The 25565-nt window shown below is 38.9% G+C and overlaps 3 protein-coding genes across 6 annotated transcripts in view; 1 reads left to right on the top strand and 2 right to left on the bottom strand.

Moving 5' to 3' along the window:
- The window catches only part of LOC113643839 (hemicentin-1-like), a 276071-nt gene that overhangs the window by 113544 nt on the left and 136962 nt on the right, over window positions 1-25565 (top strand).
- On the bottom strand, window positions 1755-16302 carry LOC125139441 (B-cell receptor CD22-like). Its single transcript, XM_047803576.1, has 7 exons — window positions 16089-16302; window positions 7146-7229; window positions 6629-6970; window positions 5067-5318; window positions 2510-2767; window positions 2174-2422; window positions 1755-2092 (listed from the first exon to the last, which is right to left on the bottom strand). Exons 2-7 carry the CDS (start codon window positions 7201-7203, stop codon window positions 2004-2006), a joined length of 1248 nt encoding a protein of 415 aa, XP_047659532.1. The 5' UTR covers window positions 7204-7229; window positions 16089-16302; the 3' UTR covers window positions 1755-2003.
- The window catches only part of LOC113640195 (Fc receptor-like protein 2), a 66694-nt gene continuing 64801 nt past the window's right edge, over window positions 23673-25565 (bottom strand). For all 4 annotated transcript variants that reach the window (XM_047803515.1, XM_047803516.1, XM_047803514.1 and 1 more), the window contains 4 exons: window positions 25307-25555; window positions 25137-25221; window positions 24516-24558; window positions 23673-24122 (listed from right to left, as the gene is read on the bottom strand). In XM_047803515.1, coding sequence (XP_047659471.1) covers window positions 23904-24122; window positions 24516-24558; window positions 25137-25221; window positions 25307-25555 — 596 coding nt within the window. In that variant the 3' untranslated portion in view covers window positions 23673-23903. The remainder of the gene's footprint in view (window positions 24123-24515; window positions 24559-25136; window positions 25222-25306; window positions 25556-25565) is intronic.

Consider the following 25565-nt stretch of genomic DNA (forward strand, 5'->3'; position numbering starts at 1 on the left):
TCTATAAAAAAAAAAAAGAAAAGAAAAGAAAGAAAAAGGAAAACAATAATGGGGAGTTGTTCAATTTAGTATTTGTTCAATTTCCATTTATTAACTTGTATGTGTGTGTGTGTCTGTGTGTGTGAGAGAGAGAGAGGGAGAGAGAGAGAGAGAGAGAGAGAGAGAGAGAGAGAGAGAGAGAGAGAGAGAGAGAGAGATTATGACGTGGTGTTTATTGTAAGTGTTTGTTACCTTTTTGGACCCTTTTATCATGTGTAATGTTGCTCCCATATAAAACAGTTCAGCACAAGCCCAGACATTTTTAGGGACATGATTGAGGACAATGTCCCGTCCAGAGACAAGCTGTTTCGTGTTGAGTTGTTGTTCAAACCCACCATCGAAAATACCCTCGCTAATGAATGTTTTTTTTTAATTGGTTGTTGCGTTAAATCTTACCCAGATACAATAGTGCTATTTTCTGATTGGCTGTTGTGTAGCCTCTTTTCTGATTGGCTGATAAGTGTCAGGCTCGACTAAGAACTCCAGGGGAGACAGATACATTTTGGGTGCTGCAGCTTATTAAATATATAATAAATAGTCACAAAGTTTTTCTGTGTGAGAAATACGATGTGTGACAGAAGACCGACATGAGGGACTCACTCTCAATGTGTGATACTTGACAGCCCTGCACACACATAAACACACACACACGCACACACACACATATACACATACACACACACAAACGCAGACACAAACACGTGCGCGCACACACACTCTCACACACACACACACACACACACACACACACACACACACACACACACACACACACACACGCACACTTCCTCTTCCGTCCCTGACACAGGTAGCAGCTGGTCTTTTATTTTTAACCGAGTTCACAGCTACTTCTGGGCAACCAATGCTTCTCAATTTTGACCGAAATGATGTGTAGCGATTTTGGCTCGCGAAGCAAGGTAAATATTTATAAGCAACTATAACGTGTTATAGTGACTTCCAAATATTTTAACCTAAGTTGAAATTAACGGTACTGGAATTAACGTTACGCTTATTTGGTCTGTTCGTCCGCCGAACAGGCCGTGTAACCTTTATTAATTCTATGAAGGCGGTATCTTCCCTCCTTTTACTGTATACCGTAATTTAAATTAAATTAACTTAATAGAGCATGTAGTTCAGACCAGATATTGCAGGTACCTTAATTTGTGAGCGAGACTCAGAGACAAATCACCTGTGGCTCAAAATTATGAGTGGCTTGTGTCATGGATGTTAAAGGAAATTTATTTCCATTGGGGTTGTAACAGTAACTCACAAACCTGCTGTTGATTATTTCCCTACAACAGAAACAAAGTGTTTAAAAAGTTTTTTTTATAAAAGTATTTATTTACCTGATTTAAACTTTGGCCAGCTGTTGAACCAGTTGCTTTCTTTTTCCTGTTGAAAACGAAATATAATAATTCCATTAGTCCTGTCACGGTAAACAGTAAACTTAGACTGTCTGGACTGAGAAGCACTGATCCTCACACCACAATGACTGAAGCAAACAATTCTACAGAAAGTCTCTGTAACATTACAAGTTATCTTCACTGGAACTAAGAGGCCCAAACACTGTTCCAGCATGACACTGTCCCTGTGCACAAAGCCACTGAGCTCCATGAAGACTCCATGAGGAACTCGGGTGTCCTGCACTGAGCCCTGACTCTGACTCAGTCCCACTGAACACCTTTGGGAAGAACTGGAAATGGAGTCTCCTCAACATCTCAACATCAGAGTCTGATCTCATTAATGATCTTTAGCTGAATGAACACTAATCCCCACAGACACAATACAACATCTAGTGGAGAACTTTCCAGGAGAGAAGAGTGGAGCAGATTATAACAGAAAAGGGAATAAATCTGGAGTCTGGAACTGTGTTTACTGGGAAAATATTTAAACACAGATCTGTACAACAGAAAAGTCTTTTGGACTCCACTTTTTATAATAAGGTGAAAATATTCTGTAATTTCTTACCTTATAGACAAGAAGGTGACAGTTAGACAAATACACACAACCAGAACAACACCAAGACCTGCGTACACACTTGAGCTCAGGGAGTCTGTGTGGATGACAATGTAATAAATATCAGTGTTAAATATTTATTAGTTTGTTTCTCATAGATTTACATCATCACCCTCACCATTAATATTGACAGACACTGCAGCTGATCTCTCAGAGCCGTGTTTATTCTGAGCCTCACAGTAATACTGTCCACTCTGTACAGCTCTGTAACTCTGTCCAGATCCTACAGGTGATGATTCATTCACCTTAAACCAGGTGTAGTTCTGTACAGGTGGGTTAGCATCACTGCTACAGGTCAGATTCACTGAACTGCCCTCCACTATCTCACCAGAGGGACTGATGGACACTGAGACATTCTTTGGAGGATCTAAAATGGACAGGATGATAACACTAAAGTAAATAATGTGAGTTTCATCTCTAATTGTCTGTAAGGGGATCTTCAGCTTTAACTTACACAGAACATTCAGAGTCACAATGTTGGAGTCCTGATGTCCGACTTCATTACTGCTCCTGCACTTGTACTCTCCACTGTCCTCAGAGCTGATCTTGGAGATGTTGTAGGTCTTTTCCTTTCCTACTGATGTCTTCCCCTTAATCCAGGTGTAGCTCTGTACAGGTGGGTTAGCATCACTGCTGCAGGTCAGAGTCAGTGAACTGTCCACCACTATCTCACTAGAGGGACTGACAGAGACTGAGACATTCTTTGGACGATCTAAAATGAACAGGATGATAACACTTTAAAGTTAATCCATAATAGTTTTATCTCTAATTGTCTGTGAGGAAATCTTCAGCTTTAACTTGCACAGAACATTCAGAGTCACACTGTTGGAGTCCTGATGTCCGACTTCATTACTGCACTTGCACTTGTACTCTCCACTGTCCTCAGAGCTGATCTTGGAGATGTTGTAGGTCTTTTCCTTTCCTACTGATGTCTTCCCCTTAAACCAGATGTAGTTCTGTACAGGTGGGTTAGCATCACTGCTGCAGGTCAGAGTCACTGAACTGCCCTCCACTATCTCACCAGAGGGACTGATGGACACTGAGACATTCTTTGGACGATCTAGAGAGTTCCATGACCAGAGTGAGGAAAGCAGTTCATGGTCATAATTAATGCTTTTTTCTGTCTTTCATCAATAATTGAATGTAGTTTATAACTATTATTTTGCACCTTTTTTCATTATTACATTTGGCTCTATATTTGAATCTTTTTCATTGTGATAAATCAGGGACACCTTTCTGTAAATGGCTGTATTTCTTTCCTTTGGTGTTAGAATGGGATTGGACTGAAATTGTATCTACTTTACTAAAATTCTTAAAAATAAAACATTTTCTTAAAAATACTTCAATATGCAAATCACACTGATCAATAATAACATTTTTAAGTCTAATGCCACAATAACAAATCACCAGGGGCAGGTTGAGTTCCTGCTCAATTCTATAAGTATATTTAGGACAACAGTTCATTAGAATTACAGAAGAAATAAAGAAATAACTAGTGAATTTATCACCACACATGAATTCCACTTTCATAAACCAAAAAACAAATAAAGTATTTGCTCTAATTATCACTCTATTTCACTAATCAACACAAATATGAAATTGCTTCCAGAATTAATTAATAGATTCAGCTAATACAAAAATTATACACAACACAACAAATACACAACAAATAGCATTTTAAATATGTATTTAAATATAAGAGTATTTGGGTCTTCCTCTTTTTGCTTTAATGACAGTTTGCACTCAAGTTGATAATGTTTTAGATCAAATCTATGGGACTGTCATCTGATCTCAGGCTTCAAGCTATTAATACCCCTATTCGGACGGGACTAGTTTTCCAAATGACGTTTGAGTTAGAATTTTTTTCAGCCGACGGAGGTAGGAGTGTCTGTGTTTTACATGTGGGCGTTACACAAGACCACATGTCCTGGATGTGTGGATTGCGTATGGTCAAAAAAAAAAAAAAAAAAAAAATTTAAAAAATGTTTATTATCATATGGTTTTATATAGAACTTCTTATAAACCCACTGGAATAAATACATTTTTATATAATTTTCACATTATGTAATTGACTATAGAAATGAAGACCTTACCTGAGACTGATATTACAGTAGCCAGTCTTAACAATTTAGGTGATTTGGCTCTTCTTGTTGGTTTCATTTTTTTATTTCTTCACAGGGTAACAAACACATTTACATTCATTATTGGTGTGCAGAAAGCAGAAACCTGAATACCGGTGCGCTAGAGTTAATAGGGTAGTTCACGTTGACCAAAACGGACAAGAAAACGCGTTTTGGAAAAAACATTTTCGGCAATCACAGACATTCGCATTCAGACGAGATTAGATTTCTCAGAGGAGCGCCGAGTTTGCGGAAAAACAGAAGGTAATTTGCTCTGAAATTTTTACACAGGTTGTGTGAGAAAAACACAGACATGGAAGATTCGGACGGGATTAAAATCACAAAGTACGTCTGCGAAACTGAAATTTCTCTAACGACCCCCTGTAAAACTAGTCCTGTCCGAATACTGCTAATGTAAGTCAATGTCATATTGTGTTTTCTTTACTTACATCAATAGTTTATTTTGTTTTAGTTTATTAACTATCAAGTTATATATAGCAGGGGGCACGGCGGCTTAGTGGTTAGCACGTTCGCCTCACACCTCCAGGGTTGGGGATTCGATTCCCACCTCCGCCTTGTGTGTGTGAAGTTTGCATGTTCTCCCTGTGCATCGGGGGTTTCCTCCGGGTACTCCAGTTTCCTTCCCGGTCCAAAGACATGCATGGTAGGTTGATTGGCATCTCTAAATTGTCCATAGTGTGTGTGTGTGTGAGTGAATGAGAGTGTGTGTGTGCCCTGCGATGGGTTGGCACTCCGTCCAGGGTGTATCCTGCTTCAATGCCCGATGACGCCTGAGATAGGCACAGGCTCCCCGTGACCCGAGAAGTTCGGATAAGCGGTAGAAAATGAATGAAGTTATAAAGCATATATAAGAAGGTAAATAAAGCTCACATCTGACTCTGAGGGTTTGAACAGGAGAGTGGAGATGTTCATATCCTCTTACAGCACAGCTATAACTGCCTGCATCCTCACTGCTGACCGACTGCAGACGGACTTCATTGTTCTTGTTGGTCTTTGTGGTTAAATCTCTGCTGTTTTTGTACCAGATGAATGTTGGATCAGTCAGACTGCAGGTGGTTTTACAGGTCAGAACGACTGATTGTCCTTCTGTCACTTCTGCAGGAGCGATCTGAAGATCAAGATCTTAAACAACGAGAGAAACGTTAAATCATGAAAGTCGTCCTGAAGCCAGTAGAGCGTCTACTTCTAAAACTCTGCTCTCAAAGTGGTTTTCTATCTGGAGACAAGTCACTATTTACCAGCCCCTTAATGATCAGAACAATCAGACAAAACAGTTTGTACTTTGACAGAAAAACCTTGACATGTAGCAGTATAAATGTTTCAAGGACTCTTCAGTAAGAAACTTTTTCAGTAAGAACATTATCTTAGTCTTCACTAAAAAGGTACCACAAGCAAAACATTTCCCCAAAACAGTTCTGTGTAGGAATATAAAAATAATAGATAGTAATAGTTAGTCCATAGTTAATATTATGAACTACACCATGTGTTACTCTGCTAGCGACACTTGAATGAAACAGGTAACTGATTACATACATCCACTAGCTTGGGACCAGCTTAACGTTTAGAGATGTGTGAATGAAAACAGATAATAAACAGGCAGAAACCGAAAGCAGGATTATTGTGAATAAAAACAAGAAAAACAAGAAAGAAACAGAAGCAAGGCTTGTGTCAGACATCAATGCTACAGATACGACTTAAAAAAGGAACAACGAGCTTGGGCACAGAGGGAGAATAATTCAGCAGACCCAATCACTAAATGTGGGGTGCACGTTGTTTGAAAAATGCTTCAAAAAGCTGAGCCAGGCCCACAAGCAAAACAAACTTGTAGCCAATGAGCAGATTTCAGATGACAACATTGGCTTTCAAACATCGTACACCCCACCTTTAAGGAAAGAACCATAATCATCAGCCTAATGGAAAAGAGAGCAAGGTGAGATGAACAAAACATCTTATTTTCAGCCTAACAGAAGAAATTCTGCAAAACAACGAATGGCAAACAACACAAAACCACTGTGAGTGTGTGGAAGTGTGGCTGTGGTCGAGTGCTGGTTTGTGAATAGAGGGCAGTGAGTGGTAAGGTTTATACACCTGTGGAGATTTGTGTTAATAACTGCTATCTGTTGCAGTGACCTGTGGCAGGGACGGAAGAGGAAGAGTGTGTGTGTGTGTGTGTGTGTGTGTGTGTGTGTGTGTGTGTGTGTGTGTGTGTGTGTGTGTGTGTGTGTGTGTGTGTGTGTGTGTGTGTGTGTGTGCGCGTGTGTGAGTAGACATAATGTGTGGACTGAAAATTGATTTATAAAAATAAAGGTTAAATAACGATCTCCAATCCTGCCTCTAGTTTCCTCTTTCCCTGAACCCTCCAAACACGCTACACTGTGATCGGTAATGAAATGTGGTGTAATTATATATAAAAAACAGATGCTTTTCTTTACCTGTAACACTGAGTGTAACTCCAGGTTTACCCAGGTATCTTTCTTTCTCTTTATTTGTTCTGATTCTGAAGCAGTACATCTGTTCATCTGTTTTCTTCACATCACTCAGTCTGAGGGGGAAGTGATTCTGTACATCTGTTATATACGTCACTCTGCCTGAGTAACCTGGTTCATTATTCAGCTCAATCCACTCTTTATCCTCATCTGGGTTAATTAACCAAAACCTCGTTGTCACTGTAAGACGTGGTGGGTGTGTGTAAGTGACGTTCATAATCACTGTAGATCCTTTTAAAGCACAGAGATTAAGTTGATTGTATTTCACACTCCATTCATTCCCAAGAGCTGAAACATGATACATAAAAGAGGTGATTAGAGATTATTATCCTGAACCCCATCAAACGTCTATTTTACTCATGATTCTTAAATGGACCTTAAGAACAAGCACAGATTTGGGGATTAAATCAGTTTGTACTGTCTCCAGTGTGTGTGACTGTGATAATATAAAGGTAAGACTCACCTGGGATCATGAGGAGAAAGATCAGACAAAGCAGAGAAGACGGTTTAAGGGACATCATTCTTTTATAAAGATTCTATATACAACCTAAAACATAATATGATCAACTTCAGTAAGGTGGAGACAGTAAGTTTCCTTCATTACACTACTCCATCACTCAGGAGTTTACACCACACACACTGTCTGTCATTTTGTGAGATCAGGTCCCTCAATCGGCGCTGAGGTTCAGAACACTTCCGGGTGAACGCTGGCGCTATTAGCTGCTGCTGCTCTGGGAAGAAATTTTAAAAAACTTTTAGTGATTCATAATCATCCTGTGCTTATGAATGCATGGATGTATCTATGAACTGTTTTTAAATCGAATTAAGGAGTCTGACTTCGGTATCCACTCTGATTCGGCGGGTTTGTATGCTGGTTGATCTACCTGCGTACCTGTGACTGTTGATGCTCTCCGCGGTTGTCGATTTGACTGCTATTGACAGTTATTGACTGTTCTTTGTGGTACTTCTGGCACACGGTTCAACTTTGAAGATCATTGAGCTACTGGTGCAGATGAATTACATCTGGGTCGTCCTTTCTACAGTATACCACTCGGTAGCATGGACGATGCTCCAGTATTCGGCGGTGGAACTTATTCAGCTCCGTTTGCGTTCTTTTAATCTTCTGTCAGCTCATATCTTCCCCTGGATATTGTGTACATACCACGTCAGAAATATATACATCGCGGGTCTCGGCGGAGTTAGAACATCGATGACTCAGGTCAAATACGGTCCTTTTGGTCACCTAAACCATGGCTTACACGGACTGTCAATCACAGTCTATTAATGAATCCGGCCAGATCAGTTGGTTACGATTCTGGTAAAAACATTTTTTGGATTACTTAATATACGATCGCTTTCCACTAAAGGACCCCTGGTGTACGATCTACTGTCTGACCGTGAGTTTGACTTTTTCTGTCTAACTGAGACATGGCAGAAACCAGATGACTTTTTCCATCTAAACCAGTCTGTTCCCCCAGGATATAGCTATGTTTGTAAATCTCATGAAACGGGAAGGGGAGGTGAGCTAGCAATTTTTTTCTAAAAAGAAATTGAAAGTATCCCATTTAACTTTGTCTACATATTCTTCTTTGAGTCAATTGCCATAAAAATCAATGGTGCGATTCCTACCATCCTCATAACTATTTACCGCCCTCCCAAGAACAATAATGCCTTTTTAACTGAACTATCTGAACTCTTGACTTATCTATGTTCCATATCCTCAAATGTTATCCTTCTGGGTGATTTTAACATTCATGTAGATAATGTCAATAATGCATCTACAAGCGAATTTTTATCATGTTTGGATAGCTTTGGTATACAACAATTTAACACACTGCCCACCCATACTAAGGGGCATACTCTTGATCTCGTTTGCTGCTCTGGTATAACACGTTTTAATTGTAATGTTTGTTACAACCCGTGAAAATAGGGTATTGTATTGTGTGTTTTTGTACATGTGTGTGTGCAGGTTGATTCCAGGCCAGAGTTTGCAACCTGCCCTAGCCTGTCCTGATCCTGTCCCCATATTGATGACATCATCACTAATAGTCTATATAAAGAGGAAGCAGAAGAAGATGGAGGAGGGTGTTGTTAGTAGTGGTGGTTTGTTGTTGGTGTTGTGATAATTGGATTGTTGTGGTTTTGTGAGTATTCTGGTATTGATTTCTGCCTGTTTTTTGACTCTGAGCTTGGTTGACCCTTTATATATATATATATATATATATATATATATATATATATATATATATATATATATATATAAAATTACTGTACAATTGTTACTGTTTCATTGAAAGTAGGGTTGTGGTTGCCTTTTTTCTTTGGCAGTGGGTTCCTTTTTCCCCTGTGTGTGTTTGGTAGGGAGTTAGGGAAGTTCCCCTGTATTTTTCTTTTCTTTGCTTTCAGGTAAGCATAGTTCTCATTGCTAACTCCAATTATGTTGGAGTAGCAATCGGATTTAGCTTTAGTCAGTGCATTTTTATAATTTTGAATATGTTCAGCATACAGTTCATTATGAAAAGTAAGGCCAGACCTGACATACGACCGGTCTAGCCTACGTCATTTAGTTTTAAAGTTCATGCAGTTCAGGTGTAAACCAAGGAGCTGAATGTACAAATGAAACAGTTCGAGTTTTCACAGGTGCGAATTCATCTAAAATCATGCTCAGTCCATCATCGTCATATTTTACCAGTTCATCAACAGTAGAGAAATCAGATTTACTGGAGAAGATGGCAAGTTCATCAGCAAAAGTAGGCAAATCAATATTCTTAACATTCCAAATATTTTAATATTTTACCTTAAAAATAGCTAGTTTGGCACAAAATGACACCAGAAAGTGATCAGACATGGATAGATCAGAAACATGTTACAACCCAGTCTAGGGTTGGGCTGCAAAGCGTTAAAGCTCGGGATACCACAAGAAACCACACAAGGTAGAATTTGTAGGTAAGCGCATTTACAGATATAAAGAATATGTATACAGCCAACAGTACACAGGCGTTTCTTCAAGGTGGGCCCAGGCCAAAATAATAAACAAAAAGGTCTAATAGTGAGATAACTCTAGGTTTTTTTTTTCCTTGGTGGTAAACAATATTCTGAAACCACCTGATTCTTTGCCGATATGTATTATACTGACCTATGTGATCGCTTGTTGACTTTTTTATATCTAAGATTGAGAATGTACATCGGCAATTACCTACTGGTACCCTTCACAATGATTCTTGTCAGTCTATCACTCACCCACCTTAACACTCTGTTTTCTCTAATTTTACACTAACAACTATTTCAGAGATAGTAGGTCTGATAGGTAAATCTAAATCTTCGACTTGTCAGTTAGATCCCCTACCAACTCCTTTAGTAAAAGCTTGTTTACCGGCCCTTTTGCCGTTGATTACCAAAATTGTTCATGCTTCACTTGGTTCTTGATTTGTACCTCCAGCTCTTAAATCTGCTATTATCACACCCATACTTAAGAAACCAGGGGGTGATCCATTAAATTTTGAAAATTATCGTCCAATTTCAAATTTACCATTTATCTCTAAGGTAGTTGAAAAGTGTATTGCAACTCAAATTCATGTACATTTGTCCAACAATAACTTGTATGAAACATTCCAATCCGGTTTTCGTCCCCACCACAGCACTGAGACTGCTCTTGTCAGAATAACCAATGATCTACTGTTGGCAGCTGACTCTGGGCTTTTAACTATAGTTGTCTTTCTAGACTTGAGTGCTGCCTTTGATACTATCTCACATAACGTACTTATTGACAGATTAGTTTCTATTGGTATTACTGGCACTGTTCTGTCTTGGTTTAGGTCATATCTATCTGGGCGCAGTCAGCATATTTAATTAAAAGGTTTTAGTTCAAGAACATCTACAGTCACTACTGGTGTTCCGCAGGGTTCTGTCTTGGGCCCCTTCTTTTCATTATATATGTGCTTCCTCTTGGTGATATCCTTAAGGAAATATGGTACTAATTTTCACTGCTATGCGGATGACACCCAACTCTACCTGTCTGCTAAACCCACTGGTTCTTTTTCTCTGCCGTCTTTGTCAAGCTGTTTAGCTGAAATTAAAGACTGGCTCTCAGCGAACTTTTTGAAAGTAAATGGCAATAAAACTGAGGCTCTGCTTGTTGGCACTAGATCTGTTGTGTTTAAATCTAACTGTTTCTATATATATATTGACAATACTGCAATCTGTCCTTCCTCTCAGGTTAAAAGTTTGGGTGTCATCATGGATAGCACACTATCTTTTAAAGCTCAAATTAACAATATCACACAGATTGCATACTTCCATTTGCGCAACATTAATCGTGTCCGTCCCGTTCTTCCAAATAATAATACTGCAGTTCTCATTCACTCACTAGTCACTTCACGTATAGACTTCTGCAATGCTCTTCTTACAGGTATTACCTCCAAATTGCTGCATAAGCTTCAACTGCTTCAGAATTCTGCAGCTCGTGTTCCCTCTAGAACACCTTATACTGATCACATTTCTCCGGTTCTCCAGCAATTGCATTGGCTTCCAGTAAAATATAGAATTCAGTTTAAAATCCTGCCACTCAATCATAAGACACTTCATAATCTTGCACCACAATACCTTACTCAACTTCTCCATGTTTACACTCCTTCACGTGCACTCAGATCTTCATCTTCAATTTCCCTTGTGGTACCTCAGATTCAACCTACTACTATGGGTGCCAGATTTACATTACATTTACAGCATTTGGCAGACACCCTTATCCAGAGCGACATACATAAGTTCTTAAATCTCTAACATTGAATACATTAATGCTGGCTCACTAGGTTACATACTTAAGATACCATGAGTTTAAAACATTTGTTCAGAGTTACAATGAAAAATTGTCAAAGGTGTTTTTTTTTTTTGTTTTTTATATGCAAAAGATAAGGAAAGAAGTGCTAGTTGAAGTGTTTCCTGAATAAGTATGTCCTCAACCGCCGCTTGAAAATAGCCAGTGACTCAGCTGTCCGGACCTCTAGGGGAAGTTCATTCCACCACCTTGGTGCCAGAACAGAGAAGAGTCTTGTAGTATACTTGCCTCTTACCCTGAGAGATGGTAGAACCAGTCGAGCAGTGCTGGTAGATTGGAGGTTGCGGGGTGCAGTGCAAGGAATGATGAGGGCTTTGAGGTAAGAGGGAGCTGGTCCATTTTTGGCTTTGTAGGCCAGCATCAGTGTTTTGAATCGGATGCGTGCAGCTACCGGAAGCCAGTGGAGGGATCGCAGCAGCGGGGTGGTATGGAGAACTTTGGCAGGTTGAAAACAAGCCAGGCAGCTGTATTTTGGATCATTTGTAGAGGACCGCTTGCGTTCATAGGTAGACCTGCCAGCAGTGCATTGCAGTAATCCAGTCTAGAAATGACAAGAGACTGAACAAGTACCTGAGCAGTCTGTGTGAACAAAAATGGCCAAGTCCTTCTAATGTTGAAGAGAAGAAACTGACATGAGCGAGTCACATTAGCAACATGAGAGGAAAAGGACAGTTGATTGTCCATGGTTACCCCAAGGTTGCGAGCTGTGGCTGAAGGGGAGATCAGATCGTTGTGCAAGGATATAGCAAGATCATGCCCTGGGGATGAATCACCTGGGGTGAACAGCAGTTCAGTTTTGCTAGGATTGAGCTTTAACTGATGAGCAGTCATCCATGATGAAATTTCTGCCAGACATGCTGAGATCCGGTCAGAAGCTGTGGCATCTGAGGGTGGGAAAGAGAAGATAAGTTGTGTATCATCAGCATAGCAGTGGTAAGAGAACCCATGTAATGAAATAACTTCACCAAGAGAGTGAGTATACAGGGAGCAAAGAAGAGGACCAAGTACTGAGCCCTGTGGGATGCCAGTGGAGAGTCTGTGTGGAGCAGATGTCACTCCCCTCCATGTTATCTAATATGAGCGTCCTTCCAGGTAGGAGGCAAACCATTCCCAAGCTGATCCGCAAATCCCAAGACTCTTGAGTGGTTGACCGTATCAAACGCTGCTGAAAGGTCAAGGAGGATAAGGAAGGATGACAGTTTGTCTGATCTAGCAGTATGTAGCTTCTCAGAGACATCCAAAAGGGCTGTCTCTGTAGAGTGAGCTGCTTTAAAGCCAGACTGGTTGGGATCTTGGAGATTGTTCTGTGAGAGATAGACAGACAGTTGATTATAGACAATGTGTTCAAGAATTTTTGAAAGAAATGAGAGAAGTGATACCGGTCTGTATTTACTGATGTCTGATGGATCCAGAGCAGGTTTCTTTAGGATTGGAATAACTCTTGCTCTCTTGAAAGTAGTTGGTACCTGATCAAATGCTATGGATCTATTGACGATAGTGGAAATGAAGGGCAAGAGGTCTTGTGAGATGGTCTGGAGCATAGTGGTAGGGAGTGGATCAAATGGGCAGGTGGTAGGATTGCAGGACTGGATGAGTTGTAAAATCTCTTCTGCTGCCACAGTTGAGAAATGTGACAACGAAGGTGTAGGGGAATGCATACTCTGAGATGTAAGTGCAGTCGGGGCTGAAGTGAAGGTCCGGCAGATTTCCTCAATCTTCTCCTGGTAGAAAGAAGCAAAGTCTTCTGCAGTCAGGGAGGATGAAGAAGGTGGAGCCGGGGGGTTGAGCAGAGAAGAGATGATGATGTGGAATTTCCGAGGGTCATGTGAGGAAGCTTCAAGCTTTTCCTTGTAGAAGGAAGTCTTGGCAGAAGTCACATCTGAGGAGAACTTGACAAGAAGTGTTCTGTAAAAATCAAGATCTGCATCAAGTTGTGATTTCTTCCACTTTCTCTCTGATGATCTTAGCTCTCTTCGATTGTTGCGCAGCACATCTGAAAGCCAAGGAGCAGAACAAGAAGTTTTCTTGGGTTTAGTTAACATAGGGCAGAGGAAGTCCATAGTTGAGGAAAGAGAAGAGAGGAAAGTATCTGTGGCTGAGTCCAAGGGTAGTGAGGAAAAAGACTCAGTATCAGGAAGGGAAGAAAGAGTGCCAGGAGCTACAGATGAAGGGGAGACAGAGTGAAGGTTGCAGCGAGTAAGAGCGAGTGGGTGAGAGGTAGTTTTAGGTAAGATAGGTAGAGTGATGGTGAAGGATACCAGGTGATGATCAGAGACGTGTAGTGGGGTAGCAGTCACGTCTGTAGCTGGAGAAGGACGGGTGAAAACCAGGTCCAGGACATTGCCTCCTTTGTGTGTGGGGATGTAGCTGTTGAGTGTGAGGGAGAGAGTCGAGAAGAGACAGGAGGGAAGAAGAATGTAGCTTGTCAGAGGGGAGGTTGAAGTCACCAAGCACTGTCAGGGGGGAGCTATCGGAAGGGAAAGCACTAAGCAGGGAGTCCATTTCTTCCAGGAAGTCTCCTAGGGGACCAGGAGGGCGGTAGACAACAATGATAACAAGGTTGATAGGAGAGGTAACTGAAATGGCATGGAATTCAAAAGAAGAGATGGTTAATTGAGAGAAGAGTAGAGGTGTAAAGCACCATTTCATTGACAACAATAAACCTGTACCACCACCCCTGCCTGTTTTTCTCGTGGTGAGTGAGAGAAAGCATAGGCAGAGGATAAAGCAGCTGGTGTAGCAGTGTTCTGTGGGGATATCCAGGTCTCAGAGCAAGAAAATCAAAGGAGTAATGGGAAGTTAAAGCAGAGATAAAATCAGCTTTCTTTACAGCAGACTGACAATTCCAGAGCCCACCTACCACCACTGTTTGAGACTTACACAACAGAGGAGGGTAGATGAGGTTACTGGCATTGTGACCTCTGCTCTGTGGATGAGAGCGTCTGTGAGAGTAGGCCTTGAGTACAGAGATGGGTTTAATGCACATATTTGTAGTCAAACAAGAGTGAGGATTAAGGTATGGTAGAATATATCAAAACCGTACTAGACACTAATGTTAGAGATCTTTTAGTTATGTTGCCCCCCCGCCTATGGAATTCTCTTCCCCTAGATGTTTGCAATAGCAAGTGCTTGGTGACTTTTAAAACACGTCTTAAGACTTATCTTTTTATGCAGGCTTTCTTATAACATGTTTTATTGAGACTTAAATGCACTTTATATGTATATGCTGTTTGTTTGTGTTTTGTCTTATGCAGTAACCTGTATATTGCTTGTAAGGTGACCTTGGGTGTTCTGAAAGGTGCCATGAAATAAAATGCATTATTATTATTCTTACATAATAACCACACTATATTCTACTAATAATAGGAGACTCTTTAAACATTTACAGAAATATTAATAAATCACTGTACTGGAACATTCACAAGCTATGAATGATTCAAATGTGTTTAATTGTCATGCACTAATTACAGGTTAATAGATTTAGCAGAATCTGATATTTGAAGGAGAGATTTTCTAAACACATCTAAAGTTGAACATAATACATTAAAATAAAGTTAACCATGAAGGCAGGTCAAAATAACATCACTTTAAAGTTTGCATGTGTTTCTATGGACGGAAAGTGATTTATTCCTGTGCATTTAGAACTACGCCTGTGCTGAAACCCCTAGTGGTAGGAAAGTGTAATGACAGTAAACTGACTATAAATAGGCTTCAGCAGACGACTGTGCTCTTGATGGAAAGTTGTTGTATTCTGCAGCTTCTTTCTTTTGTCCTGCTCTTCATTAGCATTATAACTAGTGTATGATGTTATGTAAATATAAGGTCATGGAGTAGTTGCACAAACAGCAGTGATTATGATAGTAGCTGCTTTATTAATGCCAGTTGATGCATCACAAATCATCCTCTTACAGTCTACTGTGCACTTAAACTACTACAATTACATAGAATTGAGTGTGTAGTAAGAACCATGTTTGGTTTAATTTGGCAAAGAAAAATGTCCTCAGCCTGTTCCTGACGCTGGATCGTTTCCTCCACGGAAGTTTTCTTCGGTTTAGTTTTCAACATTTCCATCATGTTTGGTTGAATTTCGTAAAGTGAAATGTCACACAACCAAAATATCTCAATATAATCTCATGATACCTAAAAACATTTTTTGTGTTACATGATATGTGTCACAATAAAAATGTCTTTGTACTGTATGTTCTGCCTCCACAGTGCCTACATGACCCTCGTGTTCAACAGCCAAATAGCAAAGAAAGAAAAGCGTAAGTTAAAGAGTGTGTGCTTAAGATGTCTGGATGATGATGTTTTGCATAAACAAATTTCTTTGCTTTAATTTCTGAATTAGTCACTTAAACAAGCTGCATTTTTACCACCAACACCACAATACATCAGAAATAACTGATCACAATATTGATATTCGAGCTCATATGTGATAATTAAAAGTTGCTAAACATAAAGAAATGAGGCATTAATTTAAGCATTTTGAACAGCGAACCTGTCAATGTTCAGGAAATGTAGATAATAGATTAATGAGAGAAATTAGCCATAAAATATGAAGTTTTTTCTTACCATAACTTTTAGACTCTTGTGTCCAACAACTGAGCAGTAAATATAGTGTGAAGAGGAGTGTGTGGTTAACAAGTGTTGCTGTTGTCTTGTCTTCTCTTTCTGCTGAAGTCACTTCCTATAAAATAAAAATATGAGAAATATTTTGCTCATCTGTTCAAATAAAATATAATTAAAAAAAAGCTGAAAATATTATTGAATATTTTATTAATAATATAAATATTCAGCTTCATGACTGAATGATATCCTCTACTATAAAGTGCTCTTTGTAACAGAATTGTCACCATTTCCTTCTTCTTTATGTTACAACTGTGGGTTTACATTGTCAGTTACATTCAGAGCACGTCTATTAAAAAGCTGCTTTTATTTAAAAACCGAGAAAGGAAAGCGCTTAGCTTGTGACGCTAACATGCCCACCACATCCTGTGTTTAATCATGCTAGCTAGTTCAAGTCATGCATCTTTGCTGACATTTATTTCATTAACTGGTGATGTTTTTGTATTGTGTACTTGTGTATTTAATACCACAGCTGAATTACTGCTGAAAAAATGGATCACAACGGTTCACTAAAAGCCTATAAATACTAGAACAATTCTCAGATGTTATTAAAGAGAGCAGGGTGTGTTAGCATGAGATTAAAACACATTTCATGGTCTGTGTACAGAGTCGTCTTAACACGTCAGTCTATATGTGTGAACACATCAACTCCGTACTTCATCAACACCCAGTAGAACAATGTGTCAAACTGTTTAACTGTAAAACGAGCTAAACCACACCCTTATTATAATATGGTTAATATAATGTTTTCCGGTGCTCCTCAAATTTAAATGGAACAGAAATGTTCAGTGTTAAATTACATGTTTCTATCTTAAATGTAGATCATACTTTAAATATGAAATAAAAATAAATAAAGCAAACCTTAAATGTTAAATGTATATACTGTATGGATTACTTATCGTTTCTCTAACACAAGCAAGTGACAGCGAGTGTATGAAAGGGTCAATACTTGGACATTCTCTGCCGGGACAATTCTGTCACGTCTTTTAATAGGTTTAATTATTATGTGTATTTATTTCTGTCAGAGAACTGGGAGGTCTTCACAGATAAAGAGGCTCAAATGCAGGGTTAACAAATAAAAACAGAGATTTTATAAATAAAACACAAAAAATAATTGAAAGAACGAGGAAACAGGAACCGAGACACAGAAGCCGACAAAAAATTAGGAAACTCGGAGGATATAAATACACATGATAATTAAATTGCAATTGCAACCAGGTGAGTATTACAAGACATGTGGCAGAAAACACACTGCCAGAACGCCCCTAATGTCCTGGCAGAAAATGTCCAAGCAGAAGTCAAATCTAATTTTGTTTGTCACGTACACATACATACAGAGTTCGACATGCAGTGAAATGCTTTTTACATCTCTCCGGTATTCAAGCATAAAAAGGAATGGAATTAAGAATAAAAAATAAAACCAAAAGGAGGTAGATAAATAAAAAGTATAAACTATATAAAATATAGCAAAATATGTGAAAAATATATGTATATACATAAATGTGTATGGTTTTAATGATTGTCCTTAAAATGTCCATGTGCAGTATGATGTGGTATAAAGTGGCACTGTGCTGTGTAAGTCCAGAGTTTAAGTGACAGTCCAGGGTTAAAGTGTCATAGTGCAAAAACAGTTGTGCAGAATAAAAAGCTGGGAGAGGTCCAGTACTAGATCCTTGGTGTTTTCTGGTTTAAACTCTGAATGGCCTGCAGGAAGAAGCTTCTCCTCATTCTGTGTTTGCTTTCAAGGAGCAGTAGCATTTCCCTGAACGCAACATAGAAAAGAGTCCACTGTTGGGATGCTGAGATACTTTACAATCTTCCTGGCTCTGGTCCGGCACCGTGTGCTGTAGATATCTTGCAGGTCAGGAAGCTCGGTGTGGATGGTACGTTCAGCTGACCACATCACCCTCTGGAGGGGTCACCAGTCCTGCATGGTGCTGTTCCCGAACCAGGAAGACGCTGCCAGGCTTTCATCACCAGGGTGTTAATGTGACAGTACCAAGACAGGTCTTGTGTGATGTTAACACCTAGGTACCCCGTTGATGTTTATCGATTGGTATGACCGCTCGTGCTGAAGTCCACCATCAACTCCAACCAAATCAACTATCAACAAGTCCCATACAGCTGTGTCCGTGTCCGATTGAGGTGGAATATAAACGGCACTGACAGCTGTATTCCCGAGGTTGATAGAAGGGCCAACATTTGATGGTCAGTAGTTCCAGATTTGGTGTGCAGGTGCGTGAAAGAGGAACGATGCTCGTGCTGTCACACCAGTGGTTGTTCACCATCAGACTCACTCCACCTCCCCTTGACATCCCCAACTCCAGTGTTCTGTCCATGCGGGAAACTGAGAAAAACTTGACTGGCTGGATGGCGTGGCCTGGTATCGCTAGGTTCATTCATGTCTTGTGAAGAGAGAAGGTTGCAGTCCCGAATGTTTTCTGGAACTTGACCTTTGTCTTGAGGATGTCAAGCTTGTTTTCCAGAAACTGGAAGTTGGCTAACAGGATACTAGGTAAGGGAGCGCGTTGTCCGCATGCCCTCAGACTGTTCCTGACGCTGGTTCGTTTCCTCCACGGAAGTTTTCTTCGGTTTAGTTTTCAACATTTCCATCATGTTTGGTTGATTTTCGTAAAGCGAAATGTCACACAACCAAAATATCTCAATATTATCTCATTATACCTAAAACACATGATACATGATATGTGTCACAATAAAAATGTCTTTGTACTGTATGTTCTGCCTCCACAGTGCCTACATGACCCTCGTGTTCAACAGCCAAATAGCAAAGAAAGAAAAGTGTGAGTTAAAGAGTGTGTGCTTAAGATGTCTGGATGATGATGTTTTGCATAAACACAATTTTCTTTGCTTTAATTTCTGAATTAGTCACTTAAACAAGCTGCATTTTTACCACCAACACCACAATACATCAGAAATAACTGATCACAATATTGATATTCAAGCTCATGTGATAATTAAAAGTTGCTGAACATAAAGAACTGAGACATGAATTTAAATATTTTGAACAGAAAACCTGTCAATGTAGATATTAGATTAATGATATTATAGAAATTAGCCATTAAAAATATGAAGATTTTTCTTACCATAACTTTTAGACTCTTGCATAATCATACATAAAATTAAATCACAAAGCGGAGACAATCAGAGACAAAGACAACACACCTGGAGGAAAGCTTGAGTTCAGTTAGTGTCCATGGTAACCAATGAGTGGGCGGAGCAAACAATTAACAGCAGGGCAAGACAGCAAACAGAAACAAGGCAGACACGAGTTCTTCACATCCAAAGTGACATCATATGTTTTATATGTTTTATTTTTGTAGTGAGACAAAATAAAACAATGTATTCGAGTAGGTTAAGGCTGGTTAAAGTAGCTGTACTGTGATATATACATGTGCTTTGTCCTGGTCAGAGTCAAATCCTGAGCATCATCCTCATTCACCCAGAGAAAACCACTGGAGCTGCAAGCATCACTTTGAGCACAGAGTAAGTCATGATCTCCTGTTTTAATGTTACAACAAATTCAAAACTTGTTTGACACAAACAATGACATTGTGACTGCTGTTAAAGACATTTCCCAAATAATCAGCATCAGTTTTTTCATGAGTGTCTGTAACTTAGCCAACAGTTTTACAGCCTGTTTACTGACAACACCTTCTCAGAACAAGTAGTCTAGGCCAGTGGTTCTCAAACTGGGGGCCCTGAGATGGTGCCAAGGGCCCCGGTTCACTGACAACACCTGCTCAGAACAAGTAGTCTATGACAATTTGACAACAACCATTTATTTATATAGCACAATTAATTAGAACTTCCGTCGACCAATGTGCTTTCCATTAGGTCATTAAAAACACAAAACCCACAACAAACAGAAAAATTATAAAATTGTACAAATATCCCATCAGCCATATGCTTTTGAAAATAAAAATGTCTTTAGCCTGGACTTAAAAATATTAAGAGAAGAAGCTTGTCTAATGGACTTGTCTAAGCCAGTGGTTCTCAAACTGGGGGCCCTGAGATGGTGCCATGGATGCATTAATCATTGCATCTGTCTTTCAAAGATGTCAACCAAAAGGCAACTAAGCATTCTCTCATTCGCCATTAGAGGAAAGACCCCTAAAAAGGCCAGGTTGCAGGATGCTGGCCCAGAGAAGGTGGCACAAACGGTAGGCACATTAGAGGAAGAGACGGTGCAGGTGGAAGAGGAAGAGAAAGTGCAGGTGAAAGAGGAAGAAGCGGTGGAAGAGACGGAGGAGGAGATGGCTGTGTCAGAAGAGACCATCAAAACAAAAGGGAGAAAATACCAGGAGCAGCCACCTACAAGAGCTCTTTTAAAACCGACATAAGTCTGTCATAGTCAAATGATAAAAAATAGCTCATCAAGGAACGAGGGAAAAAAAGAGGGAAAATAATAATAATAAAAAAAAACAGCCAAACACAATATCAGAAATAATTGGAGGTGGTGTGAGTAAATTACCACATGCAGATGTATTTTAATAGTTCCACTGACTTGACCAACCTTTTTATTTATATGTACGTGGTTAAAAATGTCTTAAAGACCTGATCAGCTATCTTGTAGTTTTAATGTTCAGGCACTCGCCCCCTTTTTGCAGGTTTTTAGCCTACATGACCTACCCAACAAAAATTGGTACAGCTCCCACATACTTTGACACACATTGTCTCATAAAAGAAGAAAGAAGAGATTCTCTAGTTTCAGATACAAGTGTCAGATTGATTCTAGGCCTTTCTGGCACAAAGTTACATAGGCTAGAATGGAAGGTTTTGATTTCTGTCTGAGTTGTTTACCTGATAAACTGATTAATCTTATTGCTCTGGAACGTGTTAGGAACCAAATAACAACTGAGGGTCATAGCCACATGTCTTGGCTTTCACCAAAAACAAATTTCAAGTCAAAAGACCCAAAAATAGCTTCAATAAAAATATTTTTCTACGGACATGTCCGTCGGTCATGTTTTTCTTGTTTACTGTATAACTTTGAATTAAAAGACTGCATGCTCAGATTAAAAGGCCTAAAACAAAGAGAACATCTCTGCCTAGAATTCTGCAGTGTAAAAAGGCCTGTAACCTGACACCCTGAGCTGTGAGAGTGTGAAAAAGTCGAGAATTGCGCAATAAACTTTTTCCGTGCAGCTGAGGCCTCAGAGATGTGTCATGTTGCATATCGTTGGAATCGTCTCCTTATTGGCTAAAGAGCTCTAAAGGTCCCGGATCATTACATTGCTACTAGAGGGAGCAATTGTCAGTCAAATGGAGGGTTCCTACTTAGGATTGAGAGACATCATTGGCTTCTCAGCCGTCTATCTCCGCACTACAAGCGCCGATTGGCTCAAGTGAAGGCTTGTTTGATTCGTTAGGCCCTGGGCTACAAATCTGATGCAACAGTGTAGTTTTAGAAGCCTCATAGGAGAACTGAGAGCCAAAAAAATGGACGGAAGTGAACTGCTGTTTCCAGTTTTCAGTCAGAAACGGAATATTTGCAAGGCGACCAAAGCGATTTGGATTAAAAGGCTTACAGATTCCAGTTCCTTGGACTCTTGGGGATTTTTGTGGAGTTTTACCCCAGTGAAGAAAGGGAAGTGTCTAAAAGTAAGGGAACAACTGGTCTAGTGCCGCCTAGTTCAGTTCACTACCAATTTTGATTCAAATAGTATGATGGCTATAAATCATATTATGCTTTGTGTGTGGGCTTAAAAAAATTTTGAGAGTCTAAGCTTTAATACAAAAATAAGTTTACCCGTGTATTTAGAGGATTTAATGCTTAAAAGCTACAACGAAGTTGCTTCAGACTCATCCCCTAGTGGTCATTGTCCCTGTTGTGCTGTGGACGGCACAGCGGTCACATAACAGGTTTTAATACTATACATCTTTTCATTGGGAGTCGTTGATCAACATTGATCTTGCAAACCCCACAGTAAACAGGCACTTCTGTTCATTCTGTTAGAAGTGAATAATATTTCCAGTTCTTAACTCCATTCATTTCAGTATTTTCCAAACGGTTCAGTGAGTAAAGAAAATTCACATACTGAACCCAAATACTCCACATTACTTTAGTCTTCACCACCACAGCTTGAGTAGGAAGTGTTGAATTGTGCTGAAGTGTAGCATCTGTTCTGTGTAGCATCCGTTTTGTGTAGCATCTGTTCTGTGTAGCATCTGTTCTGTGTAGCATCTGTTTTGTGTAGCATCTGTTTTGTGTAGCATCTGTTCTATTTAGCATCTGTTCTGCCACAAGGGCCAGACTTGAACTTTTCTAAACACTACTCATACTTACTTTTCACACTGATTCACTCAGAATTGTGTATCACTTACTGTATATCACACAGGTGTGTGTGTGAGTTGTATGGAGAAGATTTTTCAGTACATACACACTCAACACTGAAAGTAAAAACACTTCAGTTATACAGAACATCAGAACTAGAAATAACCACAAATGAGGATAATTAAATTCAGTACTGAATATTTAAGCTGCTGTATTGACAATACACTATTATACTAAATAAAATACTTCAATTCTCTTTACTATATTAGAATACTGAGTATTATACTACTGTAGTATTATGCTAGTGTATAATATACTGTAATCATAATTGTGTCATGCTTAATATGATTCTGTAATATGGAATATAATACTACAATACTGCAATTCTGAATATAATGATATAATACAGGATACAATACTGTAATATTAAATATAATATGTGTAAAGATGAATTCTTTTAACACTTTATATTTCTACATTGTAAAATGACATAATAGAAAAAAGTCCATACTTTCTGACAACAGATTTTTATTTAGTAATGAAAGGGAGTTTTATAAAATAAAAGTTTAGAGAGATTACATGTGTGTCAAACTGTTCTTTCCACGTGACTGAGAGAAATGATCTCAACAGCTCCTCCTTCAGGACAAATGAGTCACAGCAGGAGAACCACTATGACTGTACAGGACTATTAACACTCTTATACAGTACACCACATGATGAAGTAAAAGAACAATATTTATTTACATAGTTTATTATAAATACTTCAAATGAATGGCCTCATTTAAAGAGACTATGTAAAATAATATATATATATATATATATATATATATATATATATATATATATATATATATATATATATATATATATACTAACTTAATTTTGAACTTTAAACTTTATATTCTGTTTCTATACTTATGTGAAGCTGCTTTGAGACAATGTGAATTATTTAAGTGCTACACAAATAAATTGAATTGAATTAATGCACCAGTGTAAACATGTTAAACACTATACACATACTGAATATTACACTGAATATTGTAAATCAGATTCAAAACGTGCAGAAAACACAAAATAGTCCAAAATTAACAGAACAGCAAAACTAGCAAGTAAACCTAATTCTAAAATCTAAACGATATGGAAAAAAAAAAAAAAACGTATATATATATATATATATATATATATATATATATATATATATATATATATATATATATATATAATGTAAAGTCTTTTTTGAAAGGAAAAAAAATACATGAAATCTTTATGTAGAGGTTATATATTTTTATATACCCATTTTCTTGCTTTGGTTTCTGAGCTCGGATGCAGAGTTTATACCGAGTCATCTTTATATAACCAAACTGACTGGATATTCTGTTAAATATTTACACGTATCCAATATTTTTTACTTAAGCTTATCATGGTTTGAGATTTGAGTGGTTTTTAATCCAAGTTTTCAGGAGACTTCAGAAGTCTTTAAACCTACGTTTAATGCTAACACTAGCATACTGAACCTCCACCTCCTCAGAAGCTGAAGCTTTCACTGCAGAACTCTCAGCAGTCCTGGGATCAACTGCCCTCTGATGTACAACACTCGCATACAGAACGTCATCCTGATTGGCTGAGGCTGAATCAGATACGGTGTTGTCTGGATTTGTCACTGCTATGTTTTCATAAAGATTCTCCTGAGGTGGGGAACATGACATCCAGAGGTGGGTAGAGTAGCTAAACATTTTACTCCAGTACAAGTTAAAACTACTTACAAAAACATTTCCTCAAGTAACAGTAAAAGTAGAAATGTTCACAGTTAATTGAGTAAGAGTAATAAAGTAATCAGTGAGAAGACTACACAAGTAAATGTAAGACAGTAAATGTATATATTGTGTCTGCTATATCTGCTTCTAGCTGCTACACTGTAAAAGAGAACAGGAAGTGGCTTGTGTCATGGATGTTAAAGGAAATTAATTTCCATTGGGGTTGTAACAGTAACTCACAAAACTGCTGTTGATTATTTTCCTACAACAGAAACAAAGTCTTTAAAAAGTCTTTAGGATATTCAAATACAAGTATTTATTTACCTGATTTAAACTTTGGCCAGCTGTTGAACCAGTTTTCTTTTTCCTGTTGAAAACGAAATATAATATTTCCATTAGTCCTGTCACGGTAAACAGTAAACTTAGACTGTCTGGACTGAGAAGCACTGATCCTCACACCACAAGGACTGAAGCAAACAATTCTACAGAAAGTCTTTGTAACATTACAAGTTATCTTCACTGGAACTAAGAGACCCAAACACTGTTCCAGCATGACACTGTCCCTGTGCACAAAGCCACTGAGCTCCATGAAGACATGGTGTGAAGAACTCGAGTGTCCTGCACTGAGCCCTGACTCTGACTCAATCCCACTGAACACCTTTGGGAAGAACTGGAAATGGAGTCTCCTCAACATCTCAACATCAGAGTCTGATCTCATTAATGATCTTTGGCTGAATGAACACTAATCCCCACAGACACAATCCAACATCTAGTGGAGAACTTTCCAGGAGAGAAGAGTGGAGCAGATTATAACAGAAAAGGGAATAAATCTGGAATCTGGAACTGTGTTTAGTGGGAAAATATTTAAACACAGATCTGTACAAGAGAAAAGTCTTTTGGACTCAGCTTTTTATAATAAGGTGAAACTATTCTGTAATTTCTTACCTTATACACAAGAAGGTGACAGTTAGACAAATAAACACAACCAGAACACCACAAAGACCTGCGTACACACTTGAGCTCAGGGAGTCTGTGTGGATGACAATGTAATAAATATCAGTGTTAAATATTTATCAGTTTGTTTCTCATTTATAGATTTACATCATCACCCTCACCATAATTAGTGACAGACACTGCAGCTGATCTCTCAGAGCCGTGTTTATTCTGAGCCTCACAGTAATACTGTCCACTCTGTACAGCTCTGTAACTCTGTCCAGATCCTACAGGTGATGATTCTTTCACCTTAAACCAGGTGTAGTTCTGTACAGGTGGGTTAGCATCACTGCTGCAGGTCAGATTCACTGAACTGTCCTCCACTATCTCACCAGAGGGACTGATGGACACTGAGACATTCTTTGGAGGATCTAAAAAGGA

This window comes from Tachysurus fulvidraco, chromosome 18 (assembly GCF_022655615.1).
Source record: "Tachysurus fulvidraco isolate hzauxx_2018 chromosome 18, HZAU_PFXX_2.0, whole genome shotgun sequence".
Classification (NCBI taxonomy): Eukaryota; Metazoa; Chordata; class Actinopteri; order Siluriformes; family Bagridae; genus Tachysurus; species Tachysurus fulvidraco.

Excerpts from the sequence above, each read along its gene's own strand:
- LOC125139441 (XM_047803576.1), bottom strand. The coding sequence starts at position 7,203 with ATGATGTCCCTTAAACCGTCTTCTCTGCTTTGTCTGATCTTTCTCCTC. Across the intron at positions 6,971-7,145 it reads CTTTCTCCTCATGATCCCAG|CTCTTGGGAATGAATGGAGT; the intron begins GTGAGTCTTACC and ends ATCATGTTTCAG. Across the intron at positions 5,319-6,628 it reads AGTTACACTCAGTGTTACAG|ATCTTGATCTTCAGATCGCT; the intron begins GTAAAGAAAAGC and ends TCGTTGTTTAAG.